At 34.6% G+C, this 18,027-nt stretch overlaps 1 protein-coding gene across 2 annotated transcripts in view; it reads right to left on the bottom strand.

Annotated features, from left to right (window-relative positions):
- Positions 1–10,584, bottom strand: part of LOC145268720 (dual specificity protein phosphatase 12-like) — an 81,681-nt gene extending 71,097 nt beyond the window's left edge. The window contains exons 1-3 of one of the 2 annotated variants that reach the window (XM_080124270.1): positions 10,218–10,584; positions 4,657–4,770; positions 1,820–1,941 (exon numbers count right to left, since the gene is read on the bottom strand). In XM_080124270.1, the coding sequence (XP_079980396.1) occupies positions 1,820–1,941; positions 4,657–4,770; positions 10,218–10,474 (493 nt within the window). In that variant the 5' untranslated portion in view covers positions 10,475–10,584. The remainder of the gene's footprint in view (positions 1–1,819; positions 1,942–4,656; positions 4,771–10,217) is intronic. The other variant, XM_080124271.1, reaches the window with a different exon arrangement.
- Between the last annotated feature and the right edge of the window lie 7,443 nt (positions 10,585–18,027).

The following is an 18,027-nucleotide window of genomic DNA, read 5'->3' as shown; positions in this document are numbered from 1 at the left end:
CATCAGCATAAATATTCACGAAACATATCATACAGAATTTCCATCAAACAACACTGACGCAGGTAGAAATATGATGTAACGAGTATAAAAAACATGTGCATATGTTATATAATCAGGTCTATCTAATGTATTGGTCGCACTTTTATCAAATGCATGCAAAATTATGTACACGTTCTTATTCTTTCGCCGTGCTTTTGGAAATCAAAACAAACAAACTTGTTACAACTATATTTACATTTATCAACTGATGGTTTATGACAAGAGAGAGAGAGAGATAGAATGTGTTTTGCTTGGTGGTGGGTGTATCTCTGCGGAGTAACGGTAAAAATATCGCTCACCTAACCGCTGGCCCTCTCTACTCATATCTTTGTTTTCTTATGTCTTTGGCGGCGACGATGGCTTCCACTTGTGTCCGAGTATCGGGTCCCGTCGTTTGTTACTAGTCTCTTATTTTTGGGGTGGATGTCTACATATGATGTGGCTCTTAAGTAGTCAGAGTCTATGGTGGATGAAATGTGGATACTGTTCGCAAGGGAGGGTGGAAGGGCGTAGTGTTGTTCTCATCGCTCTCTCCTCCTCCTCCTAGTCTGTTCATTCTCTCTCCTCTTCTCCTCAAAGTCCACAGTGCCATAATGCACTGCACCTCTCCATGTCTTCCTCTTTCTGGCAGTTTTCTCTCATGAGAACGGGTTGATGTTTGTTAGAGCCTGTGTGCAATGTCTTTTGTTGAAATCAACATTCCTTGGATCGGAATGTCGATTGATTTCCTTTGTTTTAACTGAATTACGTCAGCAATCATATTTAACATCTGGCTTTGCCCAGATCCTTAATTTTCGTGTGTGTAATACATCCAATGTTTTCTTAGCATTGCCTGTCATCTATGCAACAATTTAACTATGATTATTTCTCTCTCTCTCTCTCTCTCTCTCTCTCTCTCTCTCTCTCTCTCTGTATCCCTTCTTCCCCACACTGGTCAGTGATTTGGAGTGAAAATCAAGTTGAATAAATCTTCTCTGTCTTCCAGCAGTTTTGAATTGACACAGTCCTTTTTCAAAGCATGAGAGAATTAAATTGCAGGTCGCGTTCTCCTAGTCTAATTTTCCCCGTAAGTGATGCACATTGAGATGAAAAGGTGAAACCCAATCTAATTATTTTTACGTTTTTTTTAGATTGTTATCAAACTGGAATTTTTTTTTTTATTCATATTCATCTCGAACAAGGCATATTGCCACTTGGACATAAGGGCTACTAATTGGGACCAATACCTAAGAAAGATTAAGATGTTAGTTTAAACTTCTGCATATCAGTACAACCGTGGAAGCAGGTAACAGGAACAAAATTCCAAAGTCTAGCTGTTCTAGGGAAAAAGCTACCAGAATAGAAAGCTTTCTGACATTTAGGGACCTCAACAGTGAAGGGGTGCGATTTTGTTGCTAAGCGGGTTTGTTGGGGATATGTATGTCGAGGGGGCACAAGTGTAACGAGTTCATCAGAGCACATTCCATTAAAATACTTGTAAGACAGGCACAGGGATGCAACACTGCAGCGATGAGACAGGGGCTGGAGCTTAGTTGACAAAGTGGGACCTATTAGATTGGAGACCTTTTTTTGGACCCTATGCAAGAGGGAGAGACTAGTGGTAGATGCACCAGCCTAGATGTGGCAACAATACTCCATGCATGGATGAATGGTGGCCTTGTAGAGGTACAAGATACTCTCAGGTGGGAGTAGTTTTCTAGCACAATAGAGAGATATTGTAGTAAAGATTAGACTGGGTTAGTGTAAAGGAGAGGTGGAGAAAAAATGATAAATTACTTACCTTGTTCCATTTGTAACGATAAGGTTTTCAGCTTGAACTTTTTGTAAAGAGAATTCTGAGGATCGACTTGGCAGTTCATCTTTGAAAATAATTCCAGTTGAAAGTGAAATCCTTCATTCGGCCTTCAACAAATAAAAAATAATTTTTTTTTTAATAAAGACTGTGTTCTCTGTGATATAAGCGTTGTTTAAATTTCAATTACAACACAAATAATGAATTCCAATTAAAATGATATATATACCATTCGGTACGGACCCGACCATGGATTGGTTGGTTGTTTTGTTTTACGGCATATCAACCCTTTTCGGGTTATTTAATGCCGAATCCAAAGATTTTTAAGAAAAAATTTTTAATAGAATATATTTGTTGTTTTCAAGTCGGTTTCTATTCAACCCATAGTTGGAACCCTAACAGGTACTACCACTCCGGGTCAGAGTGGACCTGGGAGCAATGGTAATTAAAGGGTGGCTCCACACTCCCCAAAGCCCACAAGCGGGGGCCTCACCACTGGATATAGTTTAAGGTCATATCCAGGACCCCCATTGAGAGACTTTTACCCTCTGCAAGGGGGCAGTCAGTGTATTCTAATGCCCCACCGACAAGGCCGCTGACCACGGAAGATCAGATAATGAATAAACGTGGATTTATAAGATAAAAAAATCCAACCTTCATCACTCTTCGGGGCCCGTGGTGCAATTGATAAAGACGTTGAATCTCTATGGTTCCAGATGATGATTGTCTGAAGATAGCGGTTTCAATCCTACCCAAAGCCGGCCAGAGGCTTACTTAGTCAAAACGTGGTGAGACAGCAACAACTACGGATGGCAGTGATTGCTGAGAATACAGTCAGGAGATTCAAAGTTCCTATCCGTCGCAGTTACCACCTGACGAAGGCCAGAGGAATAGTTAGCCGATACGTTGTGAAACAACAACTAATAAAGATGACAATAATAGTCCGCAATAAATAAAAATTAATGTAAATAATACCCATCTCAATAATGAATTCCAATTAAAAATAATGTATGTACAACGCAAAGGTTTACTTAATTCATTTGACGTGTGCCGTGAATATCGCTCACACATTTGCAAACATCACCGTTGAAGAAAAACACACAACAGACTCCATTTTTACTGCTATTTTCCTTCACCGTATAAAAATGGTGACCCCCGACATGATTTTGTGGCAGTTATAAATATGTTCAAAATTCCGACCTCAAATTAATGCAACCAAATACAAAGTTACAATATTTACAAAGAAACATTTATTTACAAACAGAGTAAAACAAAACATGGGGACATCTGTTTGGCGTTCACAAATAGGAATAGTTTGGTTTGGCTGTTTTGTTTTACGGCATATCAACCCTTTTCAGGTTATTTAATGCCGAATCGAGTTATTTTGGAAATAGTATTCATGTTGCATCCAGTTATTTTGTAGAAGGTTTTTTGCTTTTATTGCTTTATAGTGAATGTTATCGCTTTTACTCCTTTGCAGAACATGAATGAGTTTTGCAATGGGGGAGAGAAAAAGCTTAATTATGTTCTGCAAAACCAACGAAACTTTCAGATAACCTATGCCTGTTTGTTTGGTGCTACCAGATCAGGCTGTCTGAAGATCTACAAAGTATTAATGTTTGGTATATTTTAAGTTAGGAAACCAGTCAGGGAGTGGGGGAGATAAGGGGAAATGGGAAAAAGGAAAAAGGTGGTGGGGGAAAGGTGGGTTGTTGTTTTTGTTATTTGGTTTTGCAGAACATAATAAAGTTTTGCAAAAAGAAGTAGAAAAACAAAAAAAAAAACATCAATGTTAGATGCATTTCGTCTCGGGAAGCCAATATCTTCAGACAGCCTCATCTGGTAGCACAAAACAAATAGGCATAGGTTATCTGAAAGTTTCATTGTATGTAAATGCAAGTGTAGCGATTGTTCAGAAAAGTTTGTTGTCTGTTGCATTCAAGTAATGATTTGAATGTCCGTGATTAAAGATATTGTTCATGACGGAATCAAATTCTTTTACCTCGAAAATGCATGCATGCGTTTGGTGTTTGTGTTCACAGAGCCATGTGCAGACACATCCGTTCATTACCGTGTCCAGGCAAGAAGAGAAAGAAAAGAAACGGAAGGTTAGGGTTAAATGTCACAAGAACTGTAGGTCGTGTCATGTCATCCGTCGCGTGTTATACGTATGCGCTACACGTGCATAGCTTGCTTTGCTTCCGTATGTCTGTTGGCACGGAAATTCAGTTCCCACAAAATGAAACTCCTTGGTTGTCCTTAATTTAAAGTGATAAAAATGTCTATCCTACTGAACTAGAATTATCTCAGTCACCACAATACCACATTTACTCTAGGGGATTGTCCTATTTATTGGACAATTTATCTTTTCATTGAGGGAAAAAAAAAAAAACTTCAATTGGTGAGAGCTTAGTTTATTACTGAACATTTTTTTTTTATTACATATTTTTATTACATTTTCACCCCAAACAAGGCACATTGCCACTTTGGTGTAGTGGGCTACTATCAGGGGCAACAGCTACTGGGGTACTATGAAGGAATTTGGGCAGCAAGATGTTGGTTCACGTTACACTTGAACTTCTGCACGTCAGTACAGTTGGGGATGCAGGGACCTGAAATGGAATTCCAAAGTCTAGCAGTTCTGGGGAAAAAACTACTGGAGTAGAAAGATCTTTTACATCTAGGGATATTTAGCTGCCTGTCGGTTAGCAAGAAAAAATTACATTCCTGTAAGTGTGTACCCAAATAACCCAAATAACTCTTGCAAGATTGGCTAACTCATGACTCCCGACCTCCAATAGAGATTTATATCCAAAAAGTCATACCTGACGCAAGGCCGAAATTCTGTCACTAAATCAAGAGCGTTTTCAAGACTCAGTTTTTTTGTACGCATCATCCAAGCAATCACAATTGTTGCACTGCGAGAACATCCAACTTGACTGAAATACAGAATTAAAAAAAGAAATTGTATAACAAATTTTTATTTATTTGAAAAAAGGCTATATTCCAAATTTCAAGATGTTGACCATCTTGCAATTTATTCCTTTAAGTATGTTGACATGCACAATTCTTGACAGCACTCGTTTCATAGCGCAAAATCATTCATTTAATTATTATATCAATCAATGAATCTATTCTGCCCTTCACTCCTCAGAAAAAATAGTACCTATCAATCCATTGAAAGAAAAGAAAATGGTTCTGATTACAAAATCCGAAAATTGAAAGAAAAGTTGAAATTAATTTTTATGTTTTATTTTATTACGTCATGTTTTAATTTTCAAGTAAAGCTTTTTACTTTTTTTTACATAGGCATCACCACTTATCAAGGCCAAGATGCCACTCGAAGATAAGGGTTAAAGAGTGTACAGTAGAAATTGGACAATATAGTAATCATTTAGTAATGTAAATTCTGTAAATTTGTTAACTTATATGGAACGGCTCATCAAAAACTTGTTTATATTAGACTTGAAGACAACCATATTGTGGAAAGCAGGAAAACAGAAGACAATTCCATAGGCGTGCAGTTCTAAGAAAGAAGCTTTGCTCATGGAATCTACGTTTAGGTTTAGGCACAGATAAAAAGTGGGGGAAATTAGTGATAGTGTTTTCTGCTAGACGGGGATTTCTTGTGAAAGTTTGGTGAGGGGGAACCATAGATTGGAGCTCAGACGAGCACTTGCCATGAAAATAACGATACAGCAGAGACAAACTCGCAACATCTCTTCTGTGAGAAAGAGGTTGCAGGGAAGAGAAAAAGACATCTTCTACGAGGCTACGAAGTCTATTTTGAACTCTATTAAGGCAGGATAAGTCCTTTCTAGCAGCTCCTGCCCAAATTTCCGTATTAATAAATTGTATTCATTTTGACATACATGAATAAAAAAAAATTTATTTAGTATTTTATTAATTTATTATTTATAATTAATCTATATTTATAATTACTTAGATAATATTAATAACTGTAATATGTATATTACACCTTAATGTCCATACATTTGTTTAATTTTTATGCAAAACTAATTACTTAATATATTGAATTTTGTTTCCAGTAATAGTATTTGTTGATTAGACCTAAATTTTATATACATATAGAATTCCATTTTATTAATATTTTTATTGAATTTATTACTATATTAACTATAATTCTTTTATTGTGATTTAATTATTTTTAATTAATCATTCTTAACATTAATATAGGATTTTCCTTTTTAATGTTTTTTTTATCATAATTTGTTTATAATCAGTTAAAGAACCATAATCATTTTTAAATTTAATTGAGTTATTTCTATTTATACAATCTTATTAGATTAAACGGGTTTTTAAAACTTTTTTATCCAATTAATAAATTTATACAGCATGTCCAAAAAGCCACTGAAGGGTTTTGAACTCTATTAGATACGTTATTTTTGATGAAATCTTTCTGCAATTTTAACACAATCTGACTAAGAAATCAGGAAATTTACTGAAAAAATGCAAAATTAATACAATATTTATTTATGAAAAATAATGTTTTTTAAATGTCGCTCATTTTCAGCTTCGCATATTTGTGTGACCTGATGAGGAGGCCGGGCAATGCCGAGAGAACCTTGCTAGTTGATTAAGAGTCAGCCCGTCGTCTGGGTGGCCCCATTGATACGAATTCAGAGAATTTGCACGATTGAATTCTAATGATGATGATGATGGTGTTGATGTTTTAAAAGAATACATCTGTTTCTTGATGGATAATCAAAATGACCCCCCCCCCCCCAAGAAAATTGGAAGAGAAAAAATTCAATATGGTGTAATGGAAAAATAAAAAGGTATTTACAGTCTCTCTTCCAATTTTTGGATTTTAATTATGTCAAATCACACTTCAATTCCTTTTGACGATTTGATTGTTGCTATTTCCTCTGATGAGTTAAGGGCATAATAGATTCACTAATTAATATGATAATTAAGTGATTGATTTTGTACTACGAAACAGATACTATCAAGAATTGTATAAGTCAACTGAATTAAAGACATAAATTATAAGATAGTCAGCATCATGAATTTTGGAATATAACTTTTTGTCATTTATTCTCTACATTGCTCTGTAATTACATTGAGCTTCTTAAATAAGGATTGATATATATTATAAGAAAATATATTTCTGCAGAAATATATATATATATATATATATATATATATGAAAAGTTCTAGGGAGTGGTTAAAGTACTTTTTTCACGATTTGTTTTGATGAATTTCTTTCATTCAATGAAACATGTGTAAGACACAACATAACAAAACAATACGAATGTGAAATAAATACATCTGTGGCTTTGGAATGTTTACCATTGATATATATGCTCTGAAAGTGGAAATCTATTTTTATTGAGCTTAATTAATTGTGGCAATTTAGAAAAGCTTTATTGAAGTTTACATTACAAGTATATATATATATATATATATATATATATATATATATATATCATTTTATTCAATTTAGGTAAACAAAATTACCATTAGTCATGACGACAAATCTACTGTTTCAGTCTAAAAAGACTTCATCAGATGGCAAAAACAGCTTTTGGACTTAGTTGAGTCTGTTTTTTGTCGACAGATGAAGTCTTTTTGAAAGTTAACAGGAACTTTTATGATATTTGTTTGTATCAAATTGTAAGGTTAAAGTACAAAATAGGGGCAAAACACCTTCCCTCCCAATGTTAAGAATGACTTTCTAGATAATAACGTTATTATTTCAGCATGGATGAATAAGTGTACTAGTACCAGATATCCTTGCTAGGACTAACCCACACTGGCTTTTACAAGGAATGGTGCACTTTTTTCTGTGATGTTACCTCAAGTAAAAACAAAGCTGGATACTCCACCAGTCTAGGTGAATTCTTGTCCTGGAATCCGATAAAACCAAGAGACGATAAGAAAAATATAACAAATGGTCAACTGGGGAAAATTAATGTTGTCAACTGCTTTACTAACTCAACATTTGAGATGTAAAGAAGATTTAATTGAATATTCAAATATCCATGAATCCATATTGAGATCAATTGTTTTTTTTTTTTGTTTTTTTTTAATTCAATTTTCACCCCAACAAGGCACAGTGCCACTTTGAAGCAGGGGGCTACTATCAGGGACTTAATTAGCAGGGTCATTATGAAGGGAGATGAGTAGAAAGATGTTTGTTGACATTACACTTGAACTTCTGCATATCGTTGCAGTTGGGAAAGCAGAATCACGGAAGGGAGTTCCAAAGACCCGCAGTTCTGGGGAAGAAACTATTGGAGTAAAAGGCTTTCTTGCACCTAGGGATCTCTACTGTAAAGGGATGAGACTTAGTAGCTTGTTGGGTTTGACGGGGGTAGTTACGTCGGGGAGGTACAAGTGTTTACAGTTCGTCAGAGCATTCACCATTGAAGTATTTGTAGAACAGGCAGAGGGATGCAACATCTCGTCGATGGGACAGAGGCTGAAGCCTAGATGACAGTTCAGGACCTATCAGGTTGGCGACTCTCTTTTGAACCCTGTCCAGGAGCGAGAGACAAGAAGCAGATGCACCAGCCCAGATGTGACAACAGTACTCCATACATGGGCGAATGGTTGCCTTATAGAGGTATAGGATACTGTCAGGCGTAAGTAGTTTTCTAGCACGGTAGAGGGAGCCAACCTTCCTTGCAGCAGCCTTGGCAATGCTCTCAATGTATCTATTCCAGTTCATAAGGAAGGAGGCTCTTGATTTTGATAACTTCGACTGAAGTAAAATAAAACAAGTGAAGCATGCATGGTCCCCCGTGAACGAGGCATAAAAAAATGACTAAGTTTAGCATTTGCACCCCCCCCCCCCCATTTAGTCACAAAAGTCCCCAGGGGACGTCAAATCCTGGTGAAAATGAATAAACAGTGCAGTTTTAGGCCTTAACATATTTAAATTTGAGTTCAGCACCATGCAAAACTGCTAAATAGACATACACAGAAAATTTTGGACAAATATGGTGAAATAGTTCCAAAAATGGAGTGTTTTTATTAGCCCTAAAAGAGCCCCTGAGGCACACCCAAGAGTTATCGCAAAGTATAGACAAACAAAATTATATAGAAATCAGTCAGTTACAACTTTTCAGAAAGTTTTATAAAACTGAATAAACATGTTACATAGAATAACAACACTAAAAAAATTATCCAGTTAGGTAGAAAAGTAACTTATCTTGCCTTTGATGAGATTTATTCGTTTTTTGACAACTTTTTCGAATCTATGTGTACAGTAATACAAACCCAAAGACACATTCTCTTTATTAAAAGAAGTCAATTTATTTATTTATTATCCACAAAAATCGTAAAATTTGTTTTTTTCTTCTTCTTCTTCAAAAAAAAAAAAAGTACTTCGTTTATTAAAGTCTGTTTTCAGACGAACAAAAAAAAAACTAGTTTTTTACACGTTCTTTTTATTAAAAGAAGTCAATTTATTTATTTATTATCCCTAGAAAAAAAAAAAAAGTACTTGATTGATAAAATATTCGATGGTCTGCATGTACAGCCCTTGTTGACAGACCATATTTGGCGTTATCTCTCAAACAAGATGGCGCGTGCCAAATCTTCGATTAAACCTCCGATAATATTTGATTTTCTTAAATCAAAAAAAAAAAAAAATACTTGATCGATTTACGTAATTTTTGGAATATGACATCTTCATGCAGTGACAAGTACGTACATTATACAGATTTTTTTTCAGATTTTTATTGTATAAAATATTTGCTGTGGCCCATTTATAGACTTGCACCTAATAACGTTATTATTTAAAAAGCCATTCTTAACATGGGGAAGGGAAGGTGTTTTGTACCTATTCTGTACTTTAACCTTACAATTGAATAAAGAAACATATCATAAAACTTTAATTAAACGTGGAAATACAATTTTAAAAAATAGCGCGGATCACTCTCTGCATTAGCACCAAAAATTTCATTTAATTTGATCGAGTAGTTTTTTTGTTGTTTTTTTTTTTTTACAGCGGAAAAACACGTTCTTATGAGAGCGCGTTGAAGTCAGCCATTGTGAAACTTGCTGAACACGCCACGGGGAGATAACTCCATGTAAAGCGCCGATACTCCCTCCCCATCTTTAATACTAGCTTTTCTTCCTAAAAATCGAACCTTTTGCTCAGTATCATAACAAATTGTTTTTTTCGCTGTAAAAAAAAAAAAAAAAAAAAAAAAACTACTTAATGAAATTAAGTGATTTCCCCCCCCCCCCGAGAACTTCGTTCCATAACGGATACGTACAATATAACCTTTTTTCGATATTTTCATTTTTTAATGTGTTGATTAAACTGTACAAGTACCACTACGAGATAAATAAATAATTAAAAAAAAAAAAAAAGATAAAAATAATCGCATGCAAGTTGCATCCGAGTACTCACCAATGTACCAGCACTCCAGTACCGTTGTCTCGCCCTTCGTCAATAAACCGAAGACAATCTTCGAAATGACTGAGCAGGTCTTCATCGGGAACATCAAAGACTTTCACAAATTTGCACGTGAACTGATTTTGAATGGAAATCGGCAGAGATCGATCAAGCAATGAAAGAATGTGTGAAATACCGGCATCGTTGGACGAGCTTAACATCAAAACGTCTTCGAAGGCGCCCAAGAAAAGCCTCTCGGCGATTTTATCCATTTCTTATTTTTAATCAAAATATAAAAGAGAGAAGAAACAAAATGTAAGAAAAATGCTGGGCGTAAAAACAAAATAAACACGTAACACCGGGTGAATAGAAACCGGTGCTGAAAATGAACAGTCAACTGCGAAATAAATATCTGATCCAGCGATCTTACACAGTACAAAATGGATGGCCGGTCTTCAAGTAGGATTTTTATCCCCGGCCCCGAGATTAAATCATTTTTGTAATGACTTGGTCCATGTTGATTGCGGTGTAATGCTAGCTCTGTGCTGTTCCAGAAGGTCTATCCTCCCAGGCTTTGCCTTCTCTCTTTGAGAACGGGTTAGTTTATTGCTAATTGCCTGAGGCGGAGGCGCCCTTATCGGGAAATGCCAACGGGGCTGCCCAGTAACTTTTTACAGGTCAGAGTCCCGGGGTCGCTGACTTCTCGTTACCACTTTCTGACCCTGGTGTCAAAGTTCTTGCAGTGGGAGAGAATTAAATATCCTCCATTCCAAGATGCAAAAACGGTGCTTCTGCTTCATTCACTGCTTCTTCGTTAATAGGGCGAAAATCAAAAATCGAAATATTGAATCTCAATACAAACTAATGATACGTACTTAATTGTCATGTCGAAAATAGTAACATATTAAAAAATTACGAAAAACGATAAAGTAAAAGTTAATTATTAATGAAAATAGATTTTGAAATAAATTGCACATTATACTTAAATAAACAGCATGAAGTCAAGGGAAGCAACTGCAGTCTTTCTTGTTAGAATTAATGACGGATGTCTATGAATCATCGAATCATGAAAATACATGTTTTATGTAATAATGCAGTAATATTTAACTACTTGTGGCCTGACAAGTAGATAGATAACATTGCTTTTAGTTGAAATTTGTAGCAAACGAAATTGCACCGAACAAAATCAGAAGCGAATTCTCCCGTCTGGAGATTTTTAATACACGTCCTTCGTGGCTTGCCCAATCAGAAGCCAGTTCTCAGTCAGGTAACTCGGTTTATAAAACGTTAAGCCTCTCTCTCTCTCTCTCTCTCTCTCTCTCTCTCTCTCTCTCTCTCTCTCTAGATCTTGGACTGACAGCAACTCGACGTGGAACGGAACTGTTCACCCCTAACTTCTTTCTTGGGACTCAGCAGAACTCACTCAACCTTCAGGCTCAGGGTTCAACTTAAATTTGAATAATAACAAACCAACATGGCTACCTCTGTACACAGACTTCAATGCAATACACATACGCACTCTCTTTCTCATCCTACAGTACTGTCTCTAATCTTTCGTGACGCATGTTTCTACTAACTTTAAGGAGACAAATAATGCATCACGGCTACGGACCATAGCTTCAACACACACACATGAACTCTTTTTCTTTGAACAGGCCTGTGTAATCTTTAATCTATGTCTCCACACGGGAACACTTTCCAATACTAACCCTTTCTCTATACAAGTCATACTAACGGAGATAATCAATAAAGCTGTTTTTGGTCCCCCGACAAAAGGAGGATGGACGTGTAAATTCATCCTTGTCTGTTCTGTATTGCAAATTTAGTGTCATCATGACCTGCACTTAGTGCACCCATGTAAAACTTTATACTAGCTGACTCGTTCACTATTGACATAGGATCCTTAATATATAACATAATCTGATCTATAGGTGCACCTTTTCAAACCTTTACACCTGTATGGAATTTAAATTGAACTTACTACGATGCGATAAGTAATAATGCTAATGTAACCTCAGACCTTCTTCAGACATATCTTGTTGAACTCGGGAATGTTTTTGTCAAACTCTGGAATTTGAACAGAATTTCGAGATCTGCAAGGACCCGTGATGCAGTAGTTAGAATACTTGAAAAAATAAATTGTAAAAGTGATATTCTCTTGAAGGTTAAAGGTTCAATTCTCAGTCTGGGCGACCGAAAAATACAATTGCAAATTACTTAAGACCTCTATCCAGTCATGGCTGACGGAACAAGAGCATGCTACCCCCATGAAGTAAATAAAGGATTCCACTCGAAATTCTATCCAAATTTCCGAATTCTCCACTTTTGGGGGAGCTTTAGGTAGAATGAGTTAGACGATTTATATGATTGACAGGTCGAGTTAAATTTAGTCTCTTGTGGACAATTTTTAAAATTTCAAAATCTTTTTAAAAATGGATAAAAAAAAAAAGGCCTGGAAATTACAAGTAAGAAATATTCCTTTTTTGTTTGAACACATATCTTCTGTCATTTCCCTGTAAACTTTTTGTGAAGTTTTAACCATAGGTAGTAGACATCAATTAATAAACATTCATCAAATTTCTTTTTTTATTTTTCCAGAGTATTTTCACAGGTGTCTAGGAAGAATAATATGGGAACAACCTCTAATTTTAAAAAGTTTAATATTTCAGATTTACATTGAATTTGATCCAGATAAATTAGATACCAATTAAGCAAGATTTTCTAAATTTCAGTTTTTTCTTAAGACTCTTTAAGCTTAAGCTTTGAATTTTATATATTTTATAAAATCACAATAATGTAATAGATTGTGATCAAAATTGGCATGAGGATACTAGACAAAGTTCAGCAGCATGGCTTGCGGAATTTATTTTACCCATTTTGGAACATATTTTTGTCCCTTGGTTTTGGATGCTACTATATATATATATATATATATATATATATATATATATATATATATATATATATAAGTTTATATATATATAAGTTTCGTCGTTACATTTTAAATTCTGAAAAAAAAACAACATATAGAGACATATATTCGATTTAAAAATTTATTGCTTGACAAAAGGAATATATAGAAGGGGTTATTTTAATTTCCTTAATCCATGGATTTTCAACAATGGCTCATATCATCAGAAGAAATAAAATGCAGTTAGCAAAATGTTCAGCTGCGAATGGACGCTATTTTGCTTTTCAGCACAATTATTGAAAATAGTTTTTTTGAGTGGTTGTGGATAATTATATGGAGAAAATTATACGAAAAGAGAAGTTGATACAACCTGGGTAGTCCATATGTCTCTATGTGTTGTTTTTTCAGAATTTAAAATTTAACCACGAAACTTGTATATTGCTCTGTTCTTAAATATTGAGCTTTTCCTTTTTGGCTAGGGTCTCTGAAAGTATTACTTCAAGTAATATCTATCAGGATTTTTCATCTGAATTCTATCAGTGTCTTATCTCGCTTATATATATATATATATATATATAAAGCTGAACGTCTGTGTGTGTGTCTGGTCACGAATAGGCTCTGATATGGTTGACTATTATAGAAAACTGATCACATATAATGATAGAAGATGTATCGAGACACAGGAATGGGTATGTTTGATCTGGCATAATGATGATTCATTAAAATTGTGGGGTCTGTGTACGCGCCTGGTCCACAAAGTATGGAAATAAAAAATTTAAAAATTAAAAAAAAAACGTTTACAAGTGTTTTTGATATGGATGTACATAATAATACTTTGATAAGTATGTTTTAACTTTAATAGGGATAGTATAATAAAATTGTGGGGTCTGCGTTAGTGCTTGGCCTCCATAGAATGGAAATAGGCACAAACTTTAATAAAGACTTTTCATATCTATCTGCATAAGTATACATTGATAATTATGTTTCAGTTTGAAGAAATATGATATAATAAAATTACGGGGTGTTCGTTCGCACCTGACCTCCATAGAATGGAAATATGTCACAAAGTTTAACAAGGTTTTTTAATATAGATCTACAGAACATTGTGATAAGTGTTTCAGTGTGAACAGGTATGGTATAATAAATTATGGGGTTTATCTATTTTATTTTTACTTTCATCATATTTTGCTTTGGTTTTGATACCCTCAAATTCGAAGCTATCTCTTTACAACCCTTCCTTTTCATAACCTATCATACTTTCATAAATCAGAGTCCATTTTCTGTAGGCTGTTTTTGAACCCAGTCAACAACGGATACTTTTGCTAGTATATAAATATATATATATATATATATATATATATATATATATATATATATATATATAGAGAGAGAGAGAGAGAGAGAGAGAGAGAGAGATGCAAAAAAATTTATATAGATTAATGAAATAATAATAATGATATATATATTTCACCATCATTTCAATAAACAAAATTTATAATTACCCACATTTATTTTACTAATAACATTTCCTCCGATGAGATGATCCATTCATTGAAAATCAATGGATTAAGGAAAAAAACTTTGATAATTATTTGTTGTTATATATATATATATATATATATATATATATATATATATATATATATATATATATATATATATATATACACACACACTAGCGGCCAAAAATCTGGGACAGTTTAGTTTTTTTTTATTTATTTATTTAGGTTTTTTTTTCAATTTTTTTCAATTTTACATACATTTAACATATCTTTTATGTTGATACGCTGTATTAATTACACTTCATTATAAAGGGTAGAAAAAAAAGTTATGGGCATTTCAAGTTTTTTTTTAAATTAAAGTGGCCAAAACCGTGGGACAATGCAAAGAAAATAATTTTGGACTTTGTAGTCAGTTTTTCCACTTTTTAAGTACTAAAATGACGAATAAGTCGATTACGTCACTTTGAAGTCATTGCAGCCGGTTTCACCATCATTATGACACCTAAATTTGATGCTTCCGTCAAAAAATCAACTATTAAACTTCATGGGGAAACCATTCAATATGGAAGATAGCTGATGACTTGGAGCTGTCGAAAAGTACTGTTGGGAGAGTTATAAAGGATTTCAAGAATACTGGGAAAATTCTACCACCAAAGAAAAATGGCAGACCTCGAATAAGTTCTCCTAGACAAGCTCGATTGATTAAGAAGATGGCACTGAACGATAGGTTTCAGACACCTGCCAGCATTTCTCGTGAACTACATGCCTATCATGACATTAAAGTGTCTCGTAAAACAGTATCAAGACGCCTGAATGAAATTGGTCTGTTTGCGAGATCACCAGCTAAGAAACCGTCGATAAAAAAGAACAAGAAACTCAGATTTGCTCAAGAGTATATGTTGTGGACAGATGATCAGTGGCGAAATGTATTTTTTGCTGATGAAAGTAAGTTTAATGTATATGGATCTGACGGGAAGAAATTTATAAGGACGTTTGCTGGCGAAAGATTTAATAAAACATGCACAAAGAAAACGGTTAAGTTTGGTGAGGGTAGCGTAATGGTGTTTGGAATGATTTCTTTGGAAAGAACGACTGATCTGGTCCGTCTAAATACCAGAGTTAATGGAACAATATACAAGAACTTGTTGCGAGATCATGTCATCCCAATACTTCAAATTCTGAGCATGAAAAACCTATTTTCATGCAGAATAACACCCCCTGCTACAAGGCTAAGCATGTAATGGAATTTTTGAACAAGCAAAATGTATTTTTTTGGATTGGCCTCCTCAAAGTCCGGACCTAAACCCCATTGAAAACCTATGGTTCTCTTTGGCGAACCGTGTGAATGCAAGAAACTCAATCAATACTGGGGCGCTCTGGGCTAAGGGTAATGATGCTTCTGCCCCGAAACCATGTCTGAATCCAGAGTCATCATCTGATGGAGGCTTTCTTGGAAGCAATGCTTTCGTGCAAGCAACAATTATATAAACATTTATTTTTTTAATTATTTATAAATATGTTTTTATTATTTCAACCTCCGGGATTTTTACTTAAATTATTACAAGTTTCAATCGACAGGACAATAAAATTATCCTGCTGATTCGTCAGACGATCTAAGCCTTATGAGGATGGCGCGAAAGACATCTATGGTTCAAAAGAATTCTTTTTTCTGTCATTTGTAAATTCTGTACCACAAATAAACTCTTTTAATATATATATATATATATATATATATATATATATATATATATATATATATATATATATATATATATATACTAGCATGGGTGCCTGGCGTTGCCTGGCTGTTTGGAGGTGTATGCTGAGAAAAAAAAGGTCAATTTTAAAAAAATTGACCCTATTATGACCCTTTAAAATTTATTGTTTTGAGCTCAAATCAAGTTATTAAGTTAGATCCATGTCCAAGGAACCTATATCTAAAATTTCAAGTGAATGGACCCAAAATTGTCGGAGGAGTTTGGTAGAGTTCTCAAAGGACAAATCGTTGAACTTTAACCCCTTAATCGCCAAATTTCTGGCCAAAAACCGATCACATCGATTTTCCCAAATCTCAGTACCCTGTATATCAAATTTCGAGTGTGTAGACTAAAAATTGAGAGAGTTACTGCGTAGGGAAATGTACACAGATACACAGATACACAGAAAGGTTCACTTTTATTGATATATAGATAGCTAGATGTATATATAGAAAGAAAGAGCAACATTTACTTTTCTTTTTTATAACTTTTGTTTATTTTCTCCTGGATTTTTTTTTTATTACAGCTGTTTCGTTAGCTAATTTCAAAAAAGTTTTGCACCTATTAAATAGATATATTGAGCTTAATTCGAAATTAACGGTGACTGGTTTTTAACATAACAATATAGACCTGAAAAACGAAAACGGTATACATTGAAATTAACGATATTTCAAAAATAAACTTTAAAAAAAATTTATATATATATATATATATATATATATATATATATATATATATATATATATATATGGTTGCATACTTTTTTCTTAGATGCAAATCAACTGAAACCTGTGCGTTTATCAAGAGTGATGTATGAACAGAACATATTCATGTCATGTTTATTTATACAAACATCATTGGCTACATATGTGCGTACATGTTTCTGTAGTAGTCAGTTCTAAGACCAAAATCAAGCTTAACTTTGGTCTTAGAATTCTCTGACGAAGTGGTGCCCTCTGAATAAAGGCACTACAGAAACATGCATGCGCATATGTAGCCAATAATGTTTGTATAAATAAGCATACTTACGCACACACATACATTTATGTTACCAAATAAGACTTTCATTGTCTTCTAAAAAGAAAAAAATAAGCATATCCATTACTGCACCGAAATGGTGAGTGGTGTTTCAGATAGCAGATTTATTGCAAAGTTCAAAGTAGTAGAATTCAGTTTCTGCAAATTGCTACAAGAAAAGAGAACTTACAATTTCAGTTCAAATTATCCTGTATCTCTACAAAGCCACCATTCGCCCATGTATGGAATAATGTTGTCACATTTGGGCTGGTGCATCTGCTACTTGTCTCTCACTCCTGGACAGGGTTCAAAAGAGAGTCGCCAACCTGATTTGTCCTGAACTGGCATCTAAGCTTCAGCCTCTGTCCCATCGACGAAATGTTGCATCCCTCTGCCTGTTCTACAAGTATTTTAATGGAGAAGGCTCTGACGAACTGCAAGCACTTGTGCCCCCACAACGTAAACACCGTCGACAAACCAGACAGGCAGCTAAATCTCATCCCCACACAGTAGAGATTCCTAGATGTAAAAGATCTTTCTACTCCAGTAGAACCACTAGACTCTGGAATTCCATTCCAGGTCCCTGCTTCCCCAACTGTACTGACCTGTCATCTAAGCTTCAACTTCTGTCCCATCGA

Source organism: Euprymna scolopes, chromosome 44 (assembly GCF_053919585.1).
Source record: "Euprymna scolopes isolate OS-2025 chromosome 44, ASM5391958v1, whole genome shotgun sequence".
Taxonomy (NCBI): domain Eukaryota; kingdom Metazoa; phylum Mollusca; class Cephalopoda; order Sepiida; family Sepiolidae; genus Euprymna; species Euprymna scolopes.
The sequence above is the reverse complement of the archived record's forward strand: the minus strand, read 5'-3'. Positions and strand labels throughout refer to the sequence as shown.